The sequence below is a fragment of the Choloepus didactylus genome, chromosome 3 (assembly GCF_015220235.1).
Source record: "Choloepus didactylus isolate mChoDid1 chromosome 3, mChoDid1.pri, whole genome shotgun sequence".
NCBI classification, from domain to species: Eukaryota; Metazoa; Chordata; class Mammalia; order Pilosa; family Megalonychidae; genus Choloepus; species Choloepus didactylus.
In genome coordinates, this window is record NC_051309.1 from 49717025 (window position 1) to 49735450 (window position 18426).

Genomic DNA, 18426 nt, shown 5'->3' on the forward strand with positions numbered 1-18426 from the left:
GCTAGTAACTCTTTGGGCTGTTTCTATTTTGCTAAGTGTAGACTGCCCAAGTCATGTAACAAAATGTGGATTCATCAATTAACTTTTTTGACAAATATTTGTAGGGTGTTCTAATTAGTCCCAGTTGCTCTGGGTTTATGAAGATGAAAAAGGAGCCTGACTGCTGTGGATTTATCCATAATATAAATTTGAAATTTATACAATTTAAGAGAGGCACAAAGTATAATAGAAACAGTAGAGATTATTGCCAGCTAGGAGAAATTAAAATTGACTTCACAACAAAAGTGCTATTTAACCTGAAACTTGAAGGATTTATGGACATTTAGATACCTGTTGAGTTAATGAATAAATGTTGGGGTAAGTAAAGAGGCAGTAAAATGCAGGGTCTAATGGGGAAAAATAGAATGAAAGCCACATAAAACGAAATAAACGGTGCATTTTCTGTATGTCAGAGAATGTACATTCCTCAATTAAACAAAATATTCTGCAACTGGAAGAGTTTTTGACAAATATCTAAAAATACCAATTTCCTATAACTGATCCTGGAACCTAGACAGGACTCTGTACTCATGCACTTCTGAACTGAGCAATATGTATGAAAGCGCTAATATTTATTTGTTAATAAATTGTACTATGCTTAATCATACATTTCCTACTGGGTATATATTCTATAACATTTTCTATATACAATTTTATAAACTAAAATATCAAAACTTAATATGATCATAGGTTTGACTCTAAAAAGCTTACAAGAAAATACAAAATGAACTCCCAGTCCTTCAAAGGTTATATTCCAAAAAGAGAAGAAAGAATCAGCTTCCCGGTATATATAAAAATTGCCATGAGATCTAGGGTAAGAGAGATACTCATGAGCTAAAACACTAAGGAATGGGCATTTGTGGATTTGAAAAGCCTTAACAAAAATTATGCCTGTGTTTCTTTTCTAGACAAGTTAAAATGAATAATAATCCATATGATTAATTACAAAGCCATTCCAAAATGTTACTTACATTAAGATTACTGCATGGACGGAGAGGTTAAGCCTACTTATAATTGTGACTAAGAGTCAGCCCCAGAGAATCTCTTTTGTGGCTCGGATGTGGCCTCTCTCTCTCTAAGCCAACTTGGCACATAAACTCACTGCCGTCCCCTCTACGTGGGACATGACTCCCAGAGGTATAAATCTCCCTGGCAATGTGGGACACGATTCCCAGGGATGAGCCTGGACCTGGAAGCATGGGATTGAGAAAGTCTTCTTGACCAAAAGGGGGAAGAGAAAAGAAACAAAATAAAGTTTCAGTGGTTGAGAGATTTCAAATGGAGTCTAGAGGACATTCATATGCATTACATAGATATACCTTTTGAGTTTTTAGTGTATTGGAATAGCTAGAAGGAAATACCTGAAACTGTTGAACTGCAACCTAGTAGCCTTGATTCTTGCAGATGATTGTATTAACTATATACTTTACACTGTGTGACTGTGTGATTGTGAAAACCTTGTGGCTCACACTCCCTTTATCCAGTGTATGGACAGATGAGTAAAAAAATGGGGACAAAAAGTAAATGAATAATGTGGAGGGATGGGGTTGATGGGATGTTTTAAGTGTTTTATTTTACTTTACTTTTTATTCTGATTCTTATTTTTTTCTTTGCAGTAATGAAAATGTTCAAAAAATAATTGTAATAAATACAAAACTATATAATGGTATTGTGAACAATTGTACACTTTTGGATGATTGCATGTATGTGAATATATCTCAATATGAATATATCTCAATAAAATTGAATTAAAAAAAAGATTACTGCATGGGATCAAAGATACCAGATACCTAGTCCCCATATCTTTCATGGTAGAGTAGGAGATGTAGATGGTCCATAAGGCTATCCGCAACAAGGGTGAGAAAGGATCCAGTCAAAACAACATCTTTTTATTGGTCTACCATAAAAAACCCACTATTTCATGCCCTGAAATTTTAAACAATATTAGGTCTTCTAAACACTTATAACTGTGTCAATTTAACCTGCCACAATGATCTATGTCTTGAGAATTTTCATCAAAACCATGCCCGGCTGATACCAAATATCATGTGGGAAGACAGCAGCTTGAACACACTCTAAGAACTTCCCAAATGTCCAGACATCAAATGATGTTTACCATCATCCTGTTACACGGAAAGCAAGATAAAAAAAGAACAGATGTTCCCATGGGGTGTTTGACAGCTGCCACACAGAGAGCTGAAGTGAGGTAAAAACAATCCAAAAGGTAGAAGAAAGGCTTTCATGATGCATTATAGGACTGCATCAAGCAGAGAGACTGAACCATAAATGGCCAGAGAAAAAGCAGTAGCCAGGTGAGTAATCAAGAAAAACTCAAATGTTTCTCAATGAGGGCAATTAGCCTCTTCTGAGTATATGAGGTCATATGCAAAGAACAACCAGCACTTTCCAGGAGGCTGTTTCCTTAGTGATTGGGGAAGGAGGCTATGCAAGTACCAATTATCAGACCTTGAGCAATTTTATTAAGCTCTTTTTTTTTCTCTCCAGCATCTCAGAATTTAGAGATAATGATTACAACTCAGTAACAGATGTGACTGCTGTAAGAGCTTACAATCTAGGGACCATTACAATAAGCATTTTCTTGATAAGACGTGCTCTAAGATTCAGTTCTCACAGTTTACATATCATAGATAGTCCATATTAGTGAGGCATTATAGTGTTTGTCCTCTCGTTTCTGGCATGCTTCACTCAAAATGTTGTACTTAAGATCCATCACCTAGTTGCGTGTCTTACAGCTTCATTTCTTCTTTTAGCTACTCAATATTCTATTGTATGCATGCACTACAGTTCACCATTCTGTTCATCAGTCAATGCATTCTAAGGCCACCTCTGTTTATTGCAAATAGTGAATACTGCTGCCATATATACTGGTGCATAAATGTCCATTCATGTCCCTGTTCTCCAATCCTCCAAGTATATACCCCATACTGAGTTTGCAGGAACTTGAAACCCCCACATACCTAACTTCTTGTGGGACCACCATACTATCCTCCAGATAGGCTACACCATTCTACTTCCCCACCAACAGTGAATACATACATCTCTCTCTCCAAGTTCCCTCCAGCACTTGTGTCCCTCTGTCTATTTTTTCCCTGCAATTTTATAAGGATATATTCATATACCATGTGATCATCCATAGTGTACCAACAATTGTTTACAGTATCATAATATGGTTGTGCATTTGTCACCAGAATTAGCACTTATACATGTTCATTACTCAAAAAAAGAGAACTGAAACAAAAGAATAATAAAAAGGATAAAAGGAAAAATAAAAATAAGATAAAATACAGCCATGAAGAAAGAGAAAGAAGCAAAGAAGAGTAAAAAGATAAAAGAAAAAGAAAGAGAAAATCTTAAGCTCTTTTTGACTCAGTTTCCTCATCCTGAAACTAGGGATAGTACAGTATCTAGCTCATAAGGTTCTTGTCAAGATTAAATGCAAATTACCTAAGGCAATGCTTGGCACATAGTAAGTATTCAATAATACTATGATTATAACAATAAAAAGAAAACTTTCACATGGTTCTAAAATGGGATCACTGGGCTTTTTTAAACCCTCCAATTTGAATGCCATTTTTGGAAGAGATGGTCATTTTATGGATATATCTTTTACCTTCCAAGCAATTTGTTCATATATAGGTACAACCAGTTCAAATTCCAAAAGCCTCCACAACAAAACATTCTCTATCTTCTTGAAAACTAGCCACTAATTCTAAATCCCAATATAATTAGCCCATTCAGAATTTGACCCAGTTAATTCATTTCTATTTCATGAAACATTTTTTGCACTCATATTCTGGGACATCACTGATTCTTAACTTTCTTCCACCTCACTGGCCACTCCTTCTCAGTCTCCTAGCTCTACAACTTTCAAACATCTAAGCAATGGAATGCTTCCAGAGTGTAATATTCAATCCTCTTCTCTTCACTCCCCAAATAATCTCATCTAGTCTTATAACATTAAATATCATCTATATAGCCCGATAAATCCAAAAGCTATATCTAAAGTACAGTTCCTCCTCTGAAAACCCAATGTACATGTCCAATTACCTCTTTAATATCTTCAGTTAGAGAGATAATAGACATCTCAGCCTTAAAGTTCCAAAATGGAACTACTGATCTTCACCACCACCCTAAAGAAATCTCTTTTCACTGCCTTCTCCATTCTTTAACTAACAATTCCATCCTTCCAGGTTTTCAAGCAAAAAAAAAAAAAAAAAACATTGGAGACATCCCTGATTCCTCTTTTATCTAATACTCTACCACTGGTCTTTCATAAAATCTTGTTGTAACTGCTTTCAAATTATTTCTAGAATTTAACAACTTTTCACCAGGTCTACTATCATCATCTTCTTCCTTTATTATTGCAATACCCTCATACACTCCCTGCTTCCACTGCTGGCCTCCTACAGTTTGTTCTCTATTCAGCTGTACAATGATCCCATTGAATATGGATTAAAACTTATAAGTGAATTCCCGTATTAATCAAGAAAAAAATCAATATTCTGTCATTAAAACTCTATTTATCTGAATTCCACCAACTTCTTCCCCTACTCCTTTTTACCCTTGTTCATACTACTACAAGCCCTACTGGTCTCCTTGCTGTTCCATAGATGTTCTTACCTCAGACCCTTTGCATCATGCTAAGGCACTCTTCCCCCAGATAGCTACAAGATTCGCTCCCTCCGTGCCCGTAGGTTTCTGTTCAAATTTCACCTGCGTGACAATTTCCTCGACCACTATATAAAATACACCTCCACCGTGATCAAGAACATCCTTTTCCATTATTATGCTTTACTTCCATTACATTTGTTATCACCTGACATATTATATATTTATTGTTATTGTCCATCTCACCCTCCTCATTAGAATGTAAGCCACAGATCCTATAAACAGCACAGCTCAATAAATAGTTGTTTGTGGAATAAATATGTTTCTATGAATAAAATTAATCCCTGGAATCCACAATACATTTGAACTAATCTATAAGAAGAAGAGCAAAATCTAATAAATTTATGGCTAAATTTATAATTGTAGATCTTCTACTTAAACTAAAAGGTTATACAAATCTAGATAAAGCACTGGTAACATGGCAACACATGAGAAAGTTACAACCTAGATGGGAAAATGTAAGTACACAGCATGACCTCTTGAAAGAAGTGATTTGCAGTAAAGAAATGAGCTATTAAGAGGAGCTCAGGGAAAATATTGAAGACTGAAAAGCCATCAGGATACTAGTTTTGGACATGCAATGAGCCATTAAACTAAATACAACAGAAATTTATTTATCTGAAAATCTATTTTAAACTTACTGCATGTTTGCTGAAATTCAATATTGACTTGAAATAAAGTAGTTCTGAGTAAAAATACTAATATTGGACAGATTTTAGACATAGTTAATGTGCTTTTTATTTAAAATCCAACAATCAAGCAAAACAAAAGTCATTTCTGGAAATTAGTTTGTCAAGAGTTTTAGTATGCCACATGAAATAATTTTAGCAACCTATTCAAAACCAATATGAAATTTACACTGGGGCCACTCCTTTTACCACAGTAGAAATATTTTTCATAAACCTTTATTTAATTTATTCAAATTTGCATTTAGTGGTCTTTCATTTAAGAAGATGAAACTAAATGCAATGTCCACCACAGAATTCTCATTTACTTTCTAGATTCCAGAAAAATAGTTTTGCTCAATTAATATTTTTGTATTTTCAAACTCTTATCTTCTCATCCTCTCCTGGTTTCCCCATTATTACTGAGATCCAAGCAAGTAATCTCCCAGGTTCATACAACACATAATGAATTCTGAACACAAACTCCACAATTGTAACCATTTCATGTATCACAGGTTATCCTTGTAAGATGCAAATTTGTAAACTAAAGTAGATGGAATTCGGTATTTTCACAATTACTAGTTTTGCTCATTTATTTTCTATTTGCCTTTCTCTCATACATTTTGTTCCAATGACATCTGTCTCATTGTTATGAGGTATCTCTGGGAAGCAGAGCCCTCACCTGAGGAACAAGCATCTATTGCAGAGAAGTCCATAGCATGCTTTTGACAGTGATAAATTTCACTGGGGCCACAGATTTTAAACATATGTAAGCACTAATAGGCCATGTATTCTCCATCCATTTGTGTAATATTTATCATAGATTGATCTAAGGAGGAAAGTGTCTCTGCATCTGAGATTGCACTGAATTAAGAAGATATTTCTCATCTGAATTAGGCTGCCTAAACATCACAGAACATTATATTTGGAGATGGTATACTTAGAACAAGTCTGCATAACTTGTATTTTAAATTATTTATATTATTACTACTTTATAGAATTCTTACCACCATCCTTTATTCTTAATGCAGAAAATGAAGAGCTCTACATTTTAAGTATGCTGCTAGCAGGCATTGTTTGCACTGCTGCTGGAAGCACTTGCTTCATGTATTTACTTCAGAAGTTTGGATTCTATTTTGCATGACCACAAAGCTGAGTGCTCTTACTAGAAATACAAAACCTACCATGCAATTGGCACAATTTTCATTGTAGCAAAAAATCATCTTTCAAAAGTAAAGATATTTAAATACATTTTCTCTATGTTACAATTCAATTTATACTGCTTAGCAACTCATGTTCATTGAAATACATTGTGAATCTAAGGAAGACCTAAAACTTTTGTGTATTATTTAAAGTCTGCACTGAAAAATGTAAAAGTGACATATTGAATAAGGGCATAGGAAATTGTTAACTATATATAAAAATTTAAAATACTTTTTAGACCATCAAGGGACATGAATATTGAGTACATAGATTGTGCTGTAGTGCAAAGTCATGGTGAGCGTAAAGAAGTCTGGTTGGATGGAGCCTGGAAATCAAGTCATACTGTGAATTCTGTCACTGATTAGAGTATGATGTTGACCAAGTTACTTAAACTTTGTCACTGGAAAAGTGTGGGAAACAGATAAGATCATCACTATGACCTTTCCAGCTCAAAGGCTCTGGGATTATGAGAATGTTATAAAAATGCTAGAAATTAACTTTTAAAAATGCTTTAAACATAAACCAGGACAGAAGTTAAAATGTACTTGGTATCTCCCAATGACCCTTACTCTTAAAAATTCTTACTTCCAACCTATAGGTAGTTACCTGTTTTACTCCTCCTGTTTAATCCCACCTAATTCCTTTTGAATTTATAATTGAAAATGGCTTAAAGTCGTGACTCCAAACCTGATTGATTAGGATTCCCTAAAGACTATTTCAAAATCTGATTCCCAGACCCTGTCCAAGATTATTGAATCAAAATTTCCTAGAATGATGCCTGAGAATTTAGATATTGTTTCCAAAGAAAAAATTTCAATTTTTTAGATACAGTTTGGGCACATAAAAGGTATGGAAAACTTTGGCTTAAGATTCTATCTTTTCCTCAACTGTTTATATCCAATAGGTTTCTGGAAGGAAGGAGGGAAGGAAGGAAGGAAGGAAGGAAGGAAGGAAGGAAGGAAGGAAGGAAAGAAGGGAGGAAGGAAGGGAGGGAGGGAGGGAGGAAGGAAGGAAGGAAGGAAGTGAGTTGGCTGAAGTGTGGGAGGAGTGGGACAGGCAAGAAGCAAAGAGGAGAAGGCAAGCTGAAGCAAGATGAAGATGATGAAAAGAAAGCACAGAAAGAAGCAAAGAGAAAGAAAGAAGAGAAGGAAGAAGACAAGAAGAAAAGGGAAGAAAGACAGAAAGACAAAGAAAAGAGAAAGAAGAAAGAAAGAAAGAAGAAAAGAAAGAAGAAAAAGAGAAAGAAACAAAGAAAGAAGGAAAGAAAGAAAGAAAGAAAAAGAAAGAAAGAAAGAAAAACAAAGAAAGAAAGAAAGGAAAGAAAGAAAGAGAAAGAAAGAAGGAGGGAGGTAGGAAAGAAGAAAGAAAGAGGGAGGGGGAAGAAAGGAAGTGAGAGAGACTAAAAGCCCTAGCTATCCAACGTAATTAACATCTAATGGCAGAATTTTAGGATATTTTAAGAAATTTTGGAATTAATAGTTCTAGATAGGAAGACTTGCTTAGTACTCATCCTACTGAGCCATGCAGCTGTCATCAATATAAACACTAGCTCTACATATTAAACACTATATGAGAATAGATGTATGTGTGTGTGTTTGTGTGTATTTAATGGTGTTTTGTTTTTAAGCATTCAACTAATAAATTTACCTTTACACAATTTTAAAAAGTAATCTAAAATGGCAAAATATTAACTCTCTGAATAATACTATATGTGGTAAACTGTTTTTTCTTACATCTTTATTGTTTTTCTGTGTTTTTATATTATTAGCTAAGCATTAACACTTGTAATTCTCCTCCTGTAGATAAATTTTATATTAAGAAATAAAATAATCAAAGTGGTTGCCTAGTAACTTTAAATTCAGCACTGAAGACCCTTGGAAATACAATGTAAGCAAGTAATTCAAATTTAAACAAAGTGGCAAATATGAAGAATCATGAGGGCATGTTTGAATCTGCTACAACATTTGATAAACAAAATAGGGCCTTGAAACAGCTAGGGTGAATTTAAGGCTAAAATCCAATTTTAACCACGCCCATGAAAGTCATACAATAAAACAAACTACCTAAGCCATCCACACACCGGCCTGGACAACTGCCAGAACTTCCCCCTCAAACCTAGCCTGAGATCAGAATTTCTAAGCTGTACTGGTTTGTTGTATAGCTTTCTAAATCTACTAATCCACACAAGGGACACGAAAATGTAACTAAACTAGGACTCTCTACCTTGATGCAAATCATCGAATAGGACTGAAAATAGACACCTCCAAAAGCTGACCAAAGTATTTCAAAGGCTTCAGAAGTGTGTGTACACATATCCTAAAGAAATAACTATGGGGGATAAGAAAATTTTAAATAGAACATTACCCTTAATCACAACAAATTGGAAATAGCCCAAATGTTAGTGGATTATTAAATCTATTATGGTACGAATAGACCCCTTAATATTATGCAACATTTAATGATGTTCTATAAAAAGTAAGTGGAATGATAAAAATGATATAATGAATGGAAAGACAGAATATTATAAAACAGTATGTATATGATCATAGCATCTGGTAAAACTATTTACATAGCATAAGGTTATTAAAATGATAATAACAATGATAACCTCTGGATAATGATATTCCACAATATTTTAATTTTAATTCTTCTTTTGCCCAATTTAAATTTCTAATTTTTTCCACAATGAATATGTATTTCTCTCATAATAAGGAAATATAATATTTTCATGAAACAAAATGAACAAGGGTCAGCTTTTGCTACTTAAAATACATGTGGGCACACACACAGCATTTTTCCTTCACTTCCCTTTCTGTCTTTATCTTATTTGTAATATTTTGGGCCATCTTCCCCAATAGATTTGATGCTTTTCTGAGAGAAGGAGGACGTATTTATATATATTTTCTAACTTACTAAGCAATGTGCCAACTCTTACAATATTGATAGCAAATTAATATAAGGCAAACAAGAAAAACTGAAAACTGAAAATAAAAATGCATGTGTTTACATCAAGAAATTAAAAAGAAAAAAAACTCTGATGAATTTTGGAGATTCCTAATCACTAGATATTTATCTTCGTATTTATGGAGAAATGAGCATACTGGGTCAAAGAAGCATACAGATTAAAATAACTGTCATTCATTGAAAAATTTTAATTTTGTATCTGCTAATTTTGACTCAAAATGGAGCCAGAAGTTTTATATTTTTTAATATATGACCTGCAGAAAAAATAGATTTTAGAGTATGTAATGCCATATACATATATATGTTAACATAATATACAGAAGGAAATTAAAACTATGGCAACAAAACAGCTTTAAAATATTGTATAAACCAAAAAAAAAACCTTAAAAATTTAAATATAAATGCATTTCTTCACGTACTTCAATTTGTCTTATCACAGATGACTAAAATCCTGTTTTTTTCCCACAATTAGTATATTCACCCCAATCATTTAGATAGGAAAAATATCTTCTTTCCCTGCTTTTGCTGCTTCACAATTCCTCTACTTAAGGTACCTGGTAAGGAGTGATTGTTTTGTGTTAAAATAGTGAAAAAAATAAACAGGCTTTCTTTGATATGTAGAAGCTATGACTAACACTTTATCTCTTTAAATCCAGAAGCAGCAGTATAAACGTGGAGGGGAGATAAGAGAGAGAGAGAGGGAGATAGGAGAACAGGGAGAGAGGGAGAGAGGGAGAGAGAGGGAAAGAGGGAGAGAGGGAGAGAGGGAGAGAGGGAGAGAGGGAGAGAGGAAGAGAGGAAGAGAGGGAGATCAACATTTTGAACATTCGAACGAATTGCATGAACTCTGTTAGAGAAATATGTTCTCTGCAAAGGAAAAAATCATGAAGAAAATCTTTTCTATGAGTACTAGCCTTCTCATTGTATTTAAGCACAAGTTAGGTTTGTATACTTTATTATCAAAATGAGTCTGGTAAGACAAGATAAAGTAGGAAAGACTTGAAAGTTGTTTCTCACCACTTTCAGATTTTTTAACTACACACACACACACATACACTCACATAAACTGTACATTTGATATTTGGCCATTTCACTTAAATGAACAGAACAAAATTTGTGTGCTGAGAAAATTCTTTATTTTCATTCAATAATGAGTAATGTTTATGACTTTTGTAGTTCGATACGCATTTTTAAGGAGTTTTTTGTTTTTCTTTTTCTTTTGTAAGGAATGATTTTCCTTTCCTGTTAAGAGTCTGAAAAGTGGGATTTTTGTTAAATATTTCTATACCAGCCAGAAAAAAAGCATCCTGACTTTTGCTAAACTTACTAAATCCTGTGTGTGTACTGCCCGCCCCCTTGTAGTCACCTCCCACAGGTAGTTATTTTGGAATATAACCCAGCTGGTTCCCCAGCTCCTTTCTCAGTTCTCCTCTCCATAACTGGTGCCCTTGTTCCTCATTCTTGTCTCCATTACCAAGACCAATCAAATTCAAGCAGAAAGAATCTAACCAGTTTCAGAACCATATGCTAGCGCTGTGTGGCATATCATTCTTGCTATTATGATGGCATAAGTTAAGTTCCCCAGACATGAATTAGGATCTTATTTTTGAGCAGTTTTTATAAGTTGATTGTCCCCAGTTGGTAATCTCTTAGTATTAGACTATACAGAAGTATCCCAGTTCCTGTAAGTAAACCTACCAATGAGACCTGGAATTTTCAATCTATTCTTGTGCTTACCAACCTTGCACTTTAGCCTCTTGTTAGACTACTCATAATATCATCTTGGACTCTCTAGATCTTTCATTGATCTTGATTTGATTTGAAGAATTGCTACAATGCTGTAAATGGTTGTAGAATGATAAGCTACTATTATTTTACTATCATGAAACAATTGAAAACGCATTTCTACTTAAAAAAGTGAAAATGCATATGCCTTTCCAAACCTGAAAAATAAAGAGGTAAAAAATTTTCAATTCCAGTCTAATACACCACTATTAACATTTTTTGCCTCATTTTTGATTGTGTATTTTTTTTCTGTTTAGACTTAAGATAATCAGATCATGTAGAAAATTGAATAGCCTCTCTCCAAGTTACTCTATTTTTTCAATCTTCATCAGTGAACTTATTATTGACTTTGACTGTAAAATCTCAAAATGGAAACTATAGCAATAATCTATTTATTGGCTGATTTATTCATTCAACATCAAAGACCCAATATGAGATCTGAACAAAGTTGAACATATACCCTATTTTCAATAGTGGTACCAACAGTGAAACCATTAACCTAACCCTGGAAAAAAAAAGATAGGCACATCCTATTGTGGAATAATGTTTTAGCTGTTACCAACCATCTGCAAAGATACTATTTTATGCAGCCAAGCTTGAAAAGAAACAACCTTTTTGCAGCAAACCACATTTTGGCTAATTTTTTTAAAATGAAAAATAGTTAAACCAATACTTTAGTTTTGTTCCTTACTAGTACCTTAAATTACATGAGTAGTTAACAGAGGCGTAAATGCTACCACCTTGCATGCTTGATTACACTCATGTTTGCTTGATTGATTACATTCACATTCAAAGAAATTTTGTTCATTTTATGAAACTGAATTCTAATTTTCCTGCATTGTATAGTTAAAATAGGCTTTTATATAAGCTGCTACTTGTTTATGCCTAGTATGACAATGCTTCTCCTTAATAACGGTTCCAATTTATTTCTTTTTTTAAGTTCATTTTTACTGAGATATATTCACATACCATGCAGTCATACAAAGCATACATTTAGTTGTTCACAGTACCATTATACAGTTGTGTGTTCATCACCAAAATTAATTTTTGGCATTTTCATTACCACACACACAAAAATAATAATAAAAATTAAAGTGAAAAAGAACATCAATTTATTTCTATATGTGCTTTAGTATCACTAGTTTAAATAGCAATCTCATTTAGTTAGCTTTTTTTTTATTATAACTGTCTAAGTTTACAAGTGTGTAATTTCTCTCAATGGAAAAGCTAAATGTTTGATACCATGAATCTTTTTACAAAGGAAGATCATTTTAGAAGTCTCTTGGTAGCCATTCCTGTCAAAGTGCTTCTAGAATAATATAACAACCTTGAATTCCTTTTCTTTTTATTTTAATGGTCATGTTTTTCTTTAATGAATTCATGCAAATTGAAAACAAAAGTCCCAAACAAAAAATATACAATTCACTACAACATAGACATTTCCATGTGTTCAAACAGGCTTGTCTTCTCTAAGACTTGGTTAGAGACTAAACAGTACAAAAGTCTCCTAAAGAAGAGAAAATCAACATTTTTATAATGGATTACTTTATGAAATCTCATGTTTTCATTTCAAAATGTTAACTTTATACACGCACATATACAGAATGTTTTAATCTATGTTCAACTGATTGTATAGGAATTAGTTTTGGGCAGAGCTATTACTAAAAAACAAACAACAACAATAAAAACCTCCTTGAAGCTTCCTCTTTCTTTGGTTTCTGTGGGACTGCTTTTTCTTTATTTTCTTGCCAATCTTACTCTCTCATTTACTATCTCATCTTCATCTTTCAGGTCCTTAAATGTATGTGTTCCTTAAGATCTGATATTCAGTCATTTATTTATTCTCTCTACTTTAAGACTGTTTTTCCCCTCTCACAGAAGTTTAGCTAATTCCTGTCAAAATATTTGGCTCCAGCCCTGACTTTTCCCTGAGTCTTAGCCTGTAATTTCAGGGTAACTGCTAGTCCAGTCCACCAGGACATCCCACCAGCCTCTCAAATTTAATTTATGCAAATCCAGCACCTATTCATTTGCATTACGGTAACAAAGATATCAGTTCTAAGGCCAAAATGCTGTGAAAGTTAAAGACAGTCATATGAGCATTGTGTTGAGTAAGAGAAAAGAGAAAAATCAAAAACTGAAAATGGCTATACTATTATAAGAATATGCAGACACAGAACATTTTTAAGCATATTATGATGGTTCTCCAGGCATAAAGAACTTAAAGCCTATATAAAGAAAAGATTTGACTGCGGTTATTTTGAACAAATGAACTGAGGGAGAAAATCAGTAAAGTGTTAGAGAATTATCTGTGGATGGCAAAAACAAAGACAAATATAGCAGGTTATTGAGTCTATTGCATGGGACCCAGTCATTGGACTTGCAAAAATAAGATTATTGGGATTTGTAACAGAACATTTGATTTTATTTTTAATAATGTCTGTTGTAATATTGGTTGTGCTAATTATGTTCTTCAAAGAGTAATACAAGATTATTTATCTTTTACATAAAAGATAAAACATACTCTATCATACAACACTTTATCATCTTCCCATCCTGATGGCCCTCCTTGATATTTTTTCACATTCTATATCCCTCCCTTATTTCTCTTATTCTCTGTCTACCCTCTCTACCCTTCATTCAATTATCTCATTCTCTTCTAAGCTAATTTTCTCAAAATAATAGTTTATAAAATTAAGTCCAAACTCCCATATGCTCCCAATCCCCCTGAAATCAGTACCTAATCACGTGACTATGCCCGCAGAACACTTATCCATCTTCAGGCTCTGTGGCAAGAAGTTTGCATATGGGACCAATCATGAGAATGGAAGAGGGACAGACAATCTAACTGTTAGTGCTTTCCTAACTTCACCATTCCACTGAAATTCATCTAGCTGAGACAAACAGCACCATTTTATTGCCAAAGCCAACAAACAGGTCCAAATTTATCCATTTAATTATCAAATTTCTCATATACATTTGAAATGTATAGTTATTCCATCCTTCTTCATCCTTGTTAATGCCTTAGATTACAAAACACCATTTTTTTTTTTGCTTCTTATCCTACCCCTCTGATTGATCCTGATTATGTCACTTTTGTATATTTTTCTTTCTTCTATCTGTATCTTATGTACATTGATTTTATTATACCACCTATTTTGCAGATTTGTGCTCGTTTGAACCTGTACCTTCCTTAGGTCATCTCAAATAGTCTTGAGATTATAAAGTATATTATATGTTGCTCATCCCCCTTCCCATTCAAACCTACATCTATATTCACTCTTAGCTTCTTTCCTCAACAGCAGTTTTCATTATCAAATCACTGTTGGAAAGCGTCTCCTGAATGCCCCATTAGCATTGTAGTACACCCCTGTATATTCCCTATCTCACATAGTTACTTGCCATCAGCAAAGTCTTTCTAATGGATACAACCTGGAGTCAGCCTAGTCACAACCAATAAATCACCAAACATGAAAAATTCACCTAATATTTCTTAAATGTGCTATTGTCTTCTAAGGCTCTCAAGATCTATTACCCAGAATAATGTAACAACTTCTTAGCTTATCTCCCTAACCCTGGATTTGGCATCTCACATTCATCTTCTATACTGCTGTAAGAGTGATATATTGAAAAGATAAATTTGTCTATAGACACTCCCCTGATTAACAACCTCCAGTCATTTCTCTTACCCAAGAGGACAGAATCCAAGCTCCTTATTATGAGTAACAAGAACACCCAATAAGACTCTTAAATGTTTTTTTTACCTTAATCCCTACCTTGCACTTTACATTCCAGTGACAATAAATTCCTTGAAGTTCTGCTGATCTTAATAGGCTGCTTCTTTCCTCTGAGCCTTTGTGCATGCTGCTACCTCTGCCAATTAGTCATTTTCCATCCCTGATTAATTTTCCCTCAAGCCTTCTGGTTCTCTCTTTCCAGAAGTCTTCAGGGACCCACTCTTGATGGATCAGTTGACAATGTTTTATGCTGTAACATAGTTCCTACCAAACACAGCACATTGGAATAACAGGATACAAGCTTCTAGAAATGGGGATATTCTATCTCCGGCCTCTACTACTTGACACAGAGTGATTGCACATGTTGTCCTTAACTCATTCAGAATTAGCTATCAGAAATTAATCACATATTTATTCTATTATTTCAGGTACATTTTCAAGAATTGTATGCTGGGTAACTATTTTCAGTAATCATTACTCACCATATTTATGGGATCAACTGGTCCAATGCTGTTTACATACACATCAGTTTCAATTACTGTGGGCTTCACTGCAAAATACCAAAACAGAATAGTCAAGGATATGGTCAGAAGAAGCATTAAATAAATCGTAGTTTTAACTAAATCTTAATAACTAATAAAATGGTGCCATTTCAATCACAAAACATTCCTCACTATGAATGCAAAAACCTGACCATTAAAAGAAGCACAAACACCTTTCCAGCTTACAAATTGATCATTTAACTAAAACATAAAATTTTTGACTAAGAAAACTCTAGTAGACAACCCGGAAATGTTAAAAATTTCCAAATCATCCACAAAAATTAAAGAAGTTAATTCAAGGACAATTGCTACATACAATGATCTGAAATAATTATAGAATTTTAAGATCAAAATGGATATTAGAGCTTAAATAGTGTGTATTCCCATGTAATGCATATGAACATCACAGGTGTGATGTTAAATGTTTAACAACCTTGCTCTTGAAAGGCGGGTGGGGTAGGGGTGGCAGGCTGTTTTGTAACTTTTGCTGATTTCTACAATGTAAATACTCCCACAATGGCTGATTTCAAGCTCCCAATTTGATATCATGGAATGAAGACTTGGGACTATATCAGTGGTTCTTCAAAACATTATGAGCCAGCTCCAGCAAACATGAGAACCTGAAGTATAGTTATGAGGATTAAAGAACATAATGTGTGTAAACTATGTACTAGCTGGTATGAGGAGCCTAATAAATACTTGTTCAGGACTCCATGTTAACCACGCTCCTGAAAGACATGCATTCAAGTTGTTTATATTTGGCTCCAGTGTAAGATATCTTTGGATCTAATTCTCACAGAGCATCTTTCATACACATCATCATGGACCTCATCTATTGTGTTTTGTATGTAACCATTCATGTTTTCCCAGTTAGTTTTCATATTATATATACAGTGCTTTTATGTTCTATCAGAACTTTTAGCACAGCTCAGATTTTTAAGTTAAACCAATGATAGCAAATATCTGTCACAGTGCCATACCTTACTGTGATTTAGGCTTTCAACATTTGTTGGGTATTTTTGACTTTTTGTAATCAGATTGAATATAATAAAAATAATGATTCATATGGTTTTGTTTCCCATAAAAACACTTTCACATAGTTTCTTTTATTACCTTACCAGCAACAAATAATATATAAAAAGATTCATTTATTGATTCAAAAAATATTTCTTGTTGAATAGGTATATCGTAAAAAGTCCACAAGTTGTACAAGAAGGAAAATAAAAACATTCCAGGAAGATAATCTGCCAAATCTCTCACAGGAAATTTTATGGAGATAAAGTAAATGAGATGAAGCAGATTAATAAGTCTAAAGATTTGAAAGTTTCTTTGTTCAAGTAGCATGCTTTTAGGAATACGTGCTCAGTTCTCCTGTCTAAACTTTAACCTGCTTTCCCACTCTGGTCTAATATTTATTGTTATGTTACAATTCAAACACCATGATTAAGATGGCAAGATACACCTCTTTCTCTAATACATAGCTGAGTCTCCTTACCTGGGTATCTGTCCAGCCTGAGTCTTCCATGTTTGGTAATTCCCAAGCTGGTAGAACCCCCAGGCTAGCAATTTTCAATGGAAAACTTGAGGCATTATGAAAAACAATGCCTATGTAATTTGAAAACAATAGTTCTTTTTATACCTTGCAATTAAAAAAAAAAATCTCCACTTAGGAAATCATACAAAAATTTTACATGGTTTGATTTCTTTAAGTAAAGATTTTATTACATGTTATACATATTTTCTAAGCTAGAAAAATAGAGTTTCAAAATTGGTTTAGTATGCAATGTAGTCTCTGGGCCTCTACATGCATGAAAATGTTATTTGATCTGCTAACCAACAATTAGCTTTCTTAAATAAAAGTAGGTCATATGATTTACAGAAGACTTTATAGCTTATCATATGCTGATGAGTACTGAGAAGAGAGGCTTTAACCATTTGCCATTTATACCAGACTAGCCAATAAATATCATATAATTAAGCTAATTATGGCTAGATTTACAGAATGTTTTTATGAAAGAAAATTATTAAGAAGACAATAGGCCTATTAATTCCACTTGTAAGTATATTTATAATCAGTTATAAGCAATGTAGTGAAATATAACACTCATATAATTAGATTGTTTTCAGTTAAGTTGATAAATTAGCAAACACTCATGCCTGTTCTTTATATCGCAGTTCTCAAGGCTGCACAAATTTGTCTACACTGAGAGTTAAATGATGTCCAAGGACATCCTGACTGACAGGACATATCTTTCAAATTTACAACGTAGAAAACTTAAGACAGGAGTGAGTTACTCTAGTTTTCTGATTAATATTTTTAAGCTAATTTTAAGGAGAAAATATGTGTGCTAGAAAAATATTAACTCTGTAATTAGGGTATGGGCCACAATGCCACTGGGGACACTGAAGTATTTCATGATGGGAATAAAGCATTTTTAGCTGGGATGGGATTAAAGAAGAGTAGCACCAGTAACTTCAAAGTAGAACATTGTTATTGGCAAAGAATAAATAATTTTAAATATATGCTTGCAAACTATGAGTCTTTTTTGAGTTATTTCATCCCCATTTTTTATAACTTTGGGCTGCCAGTATTTGATCAAGTCCTTTATTCTACAGCCTCCAAATCTGAGGAAGAAAAAACCTGAAAGTGAACTCAAATGTTTAAAATTAATTTTTAAATCACAATTAGTGATTATGCTTCAAAATATATAGAAGAAAGAAGAAAGCAAAAACAATTTGTAATTGCACCTAATAATGACTTATTACCATTTTAATGGTTAATACTATGAAGAATATTTATGG

The 18426-nt window shown here is 33.6% G+C and overlaps 1 protein-coding gene across 2 annotated transcripts in view; it reads right to left on the bottom strand.

The window, feature by feature from the left end:
• The window catches only part of GABRG1 (gamma-aminobutyric acid type A receptor subunit gamma1), a 100022-nt gene that overhangs the window by 32398 nt on the left and 49198 nt on the right, over positions 1-18426 (bottom strand). Inside the window, exon 3 of one of the 2 annotated variants that reach the window (XM_037829717.1) lies at positions 15565-15632. The exons of the other annotated variant lie outside the window; for it this stretch is intronic. Coding sequence (XP_037685645.1) covers positions 15565-15632 — 68 coding nt within the window. The remainder of the gene's footprint in view (positions 1-15564; positions 15633-18426) is intronic. 2 annotated transcript variants of the gene reach the window in all.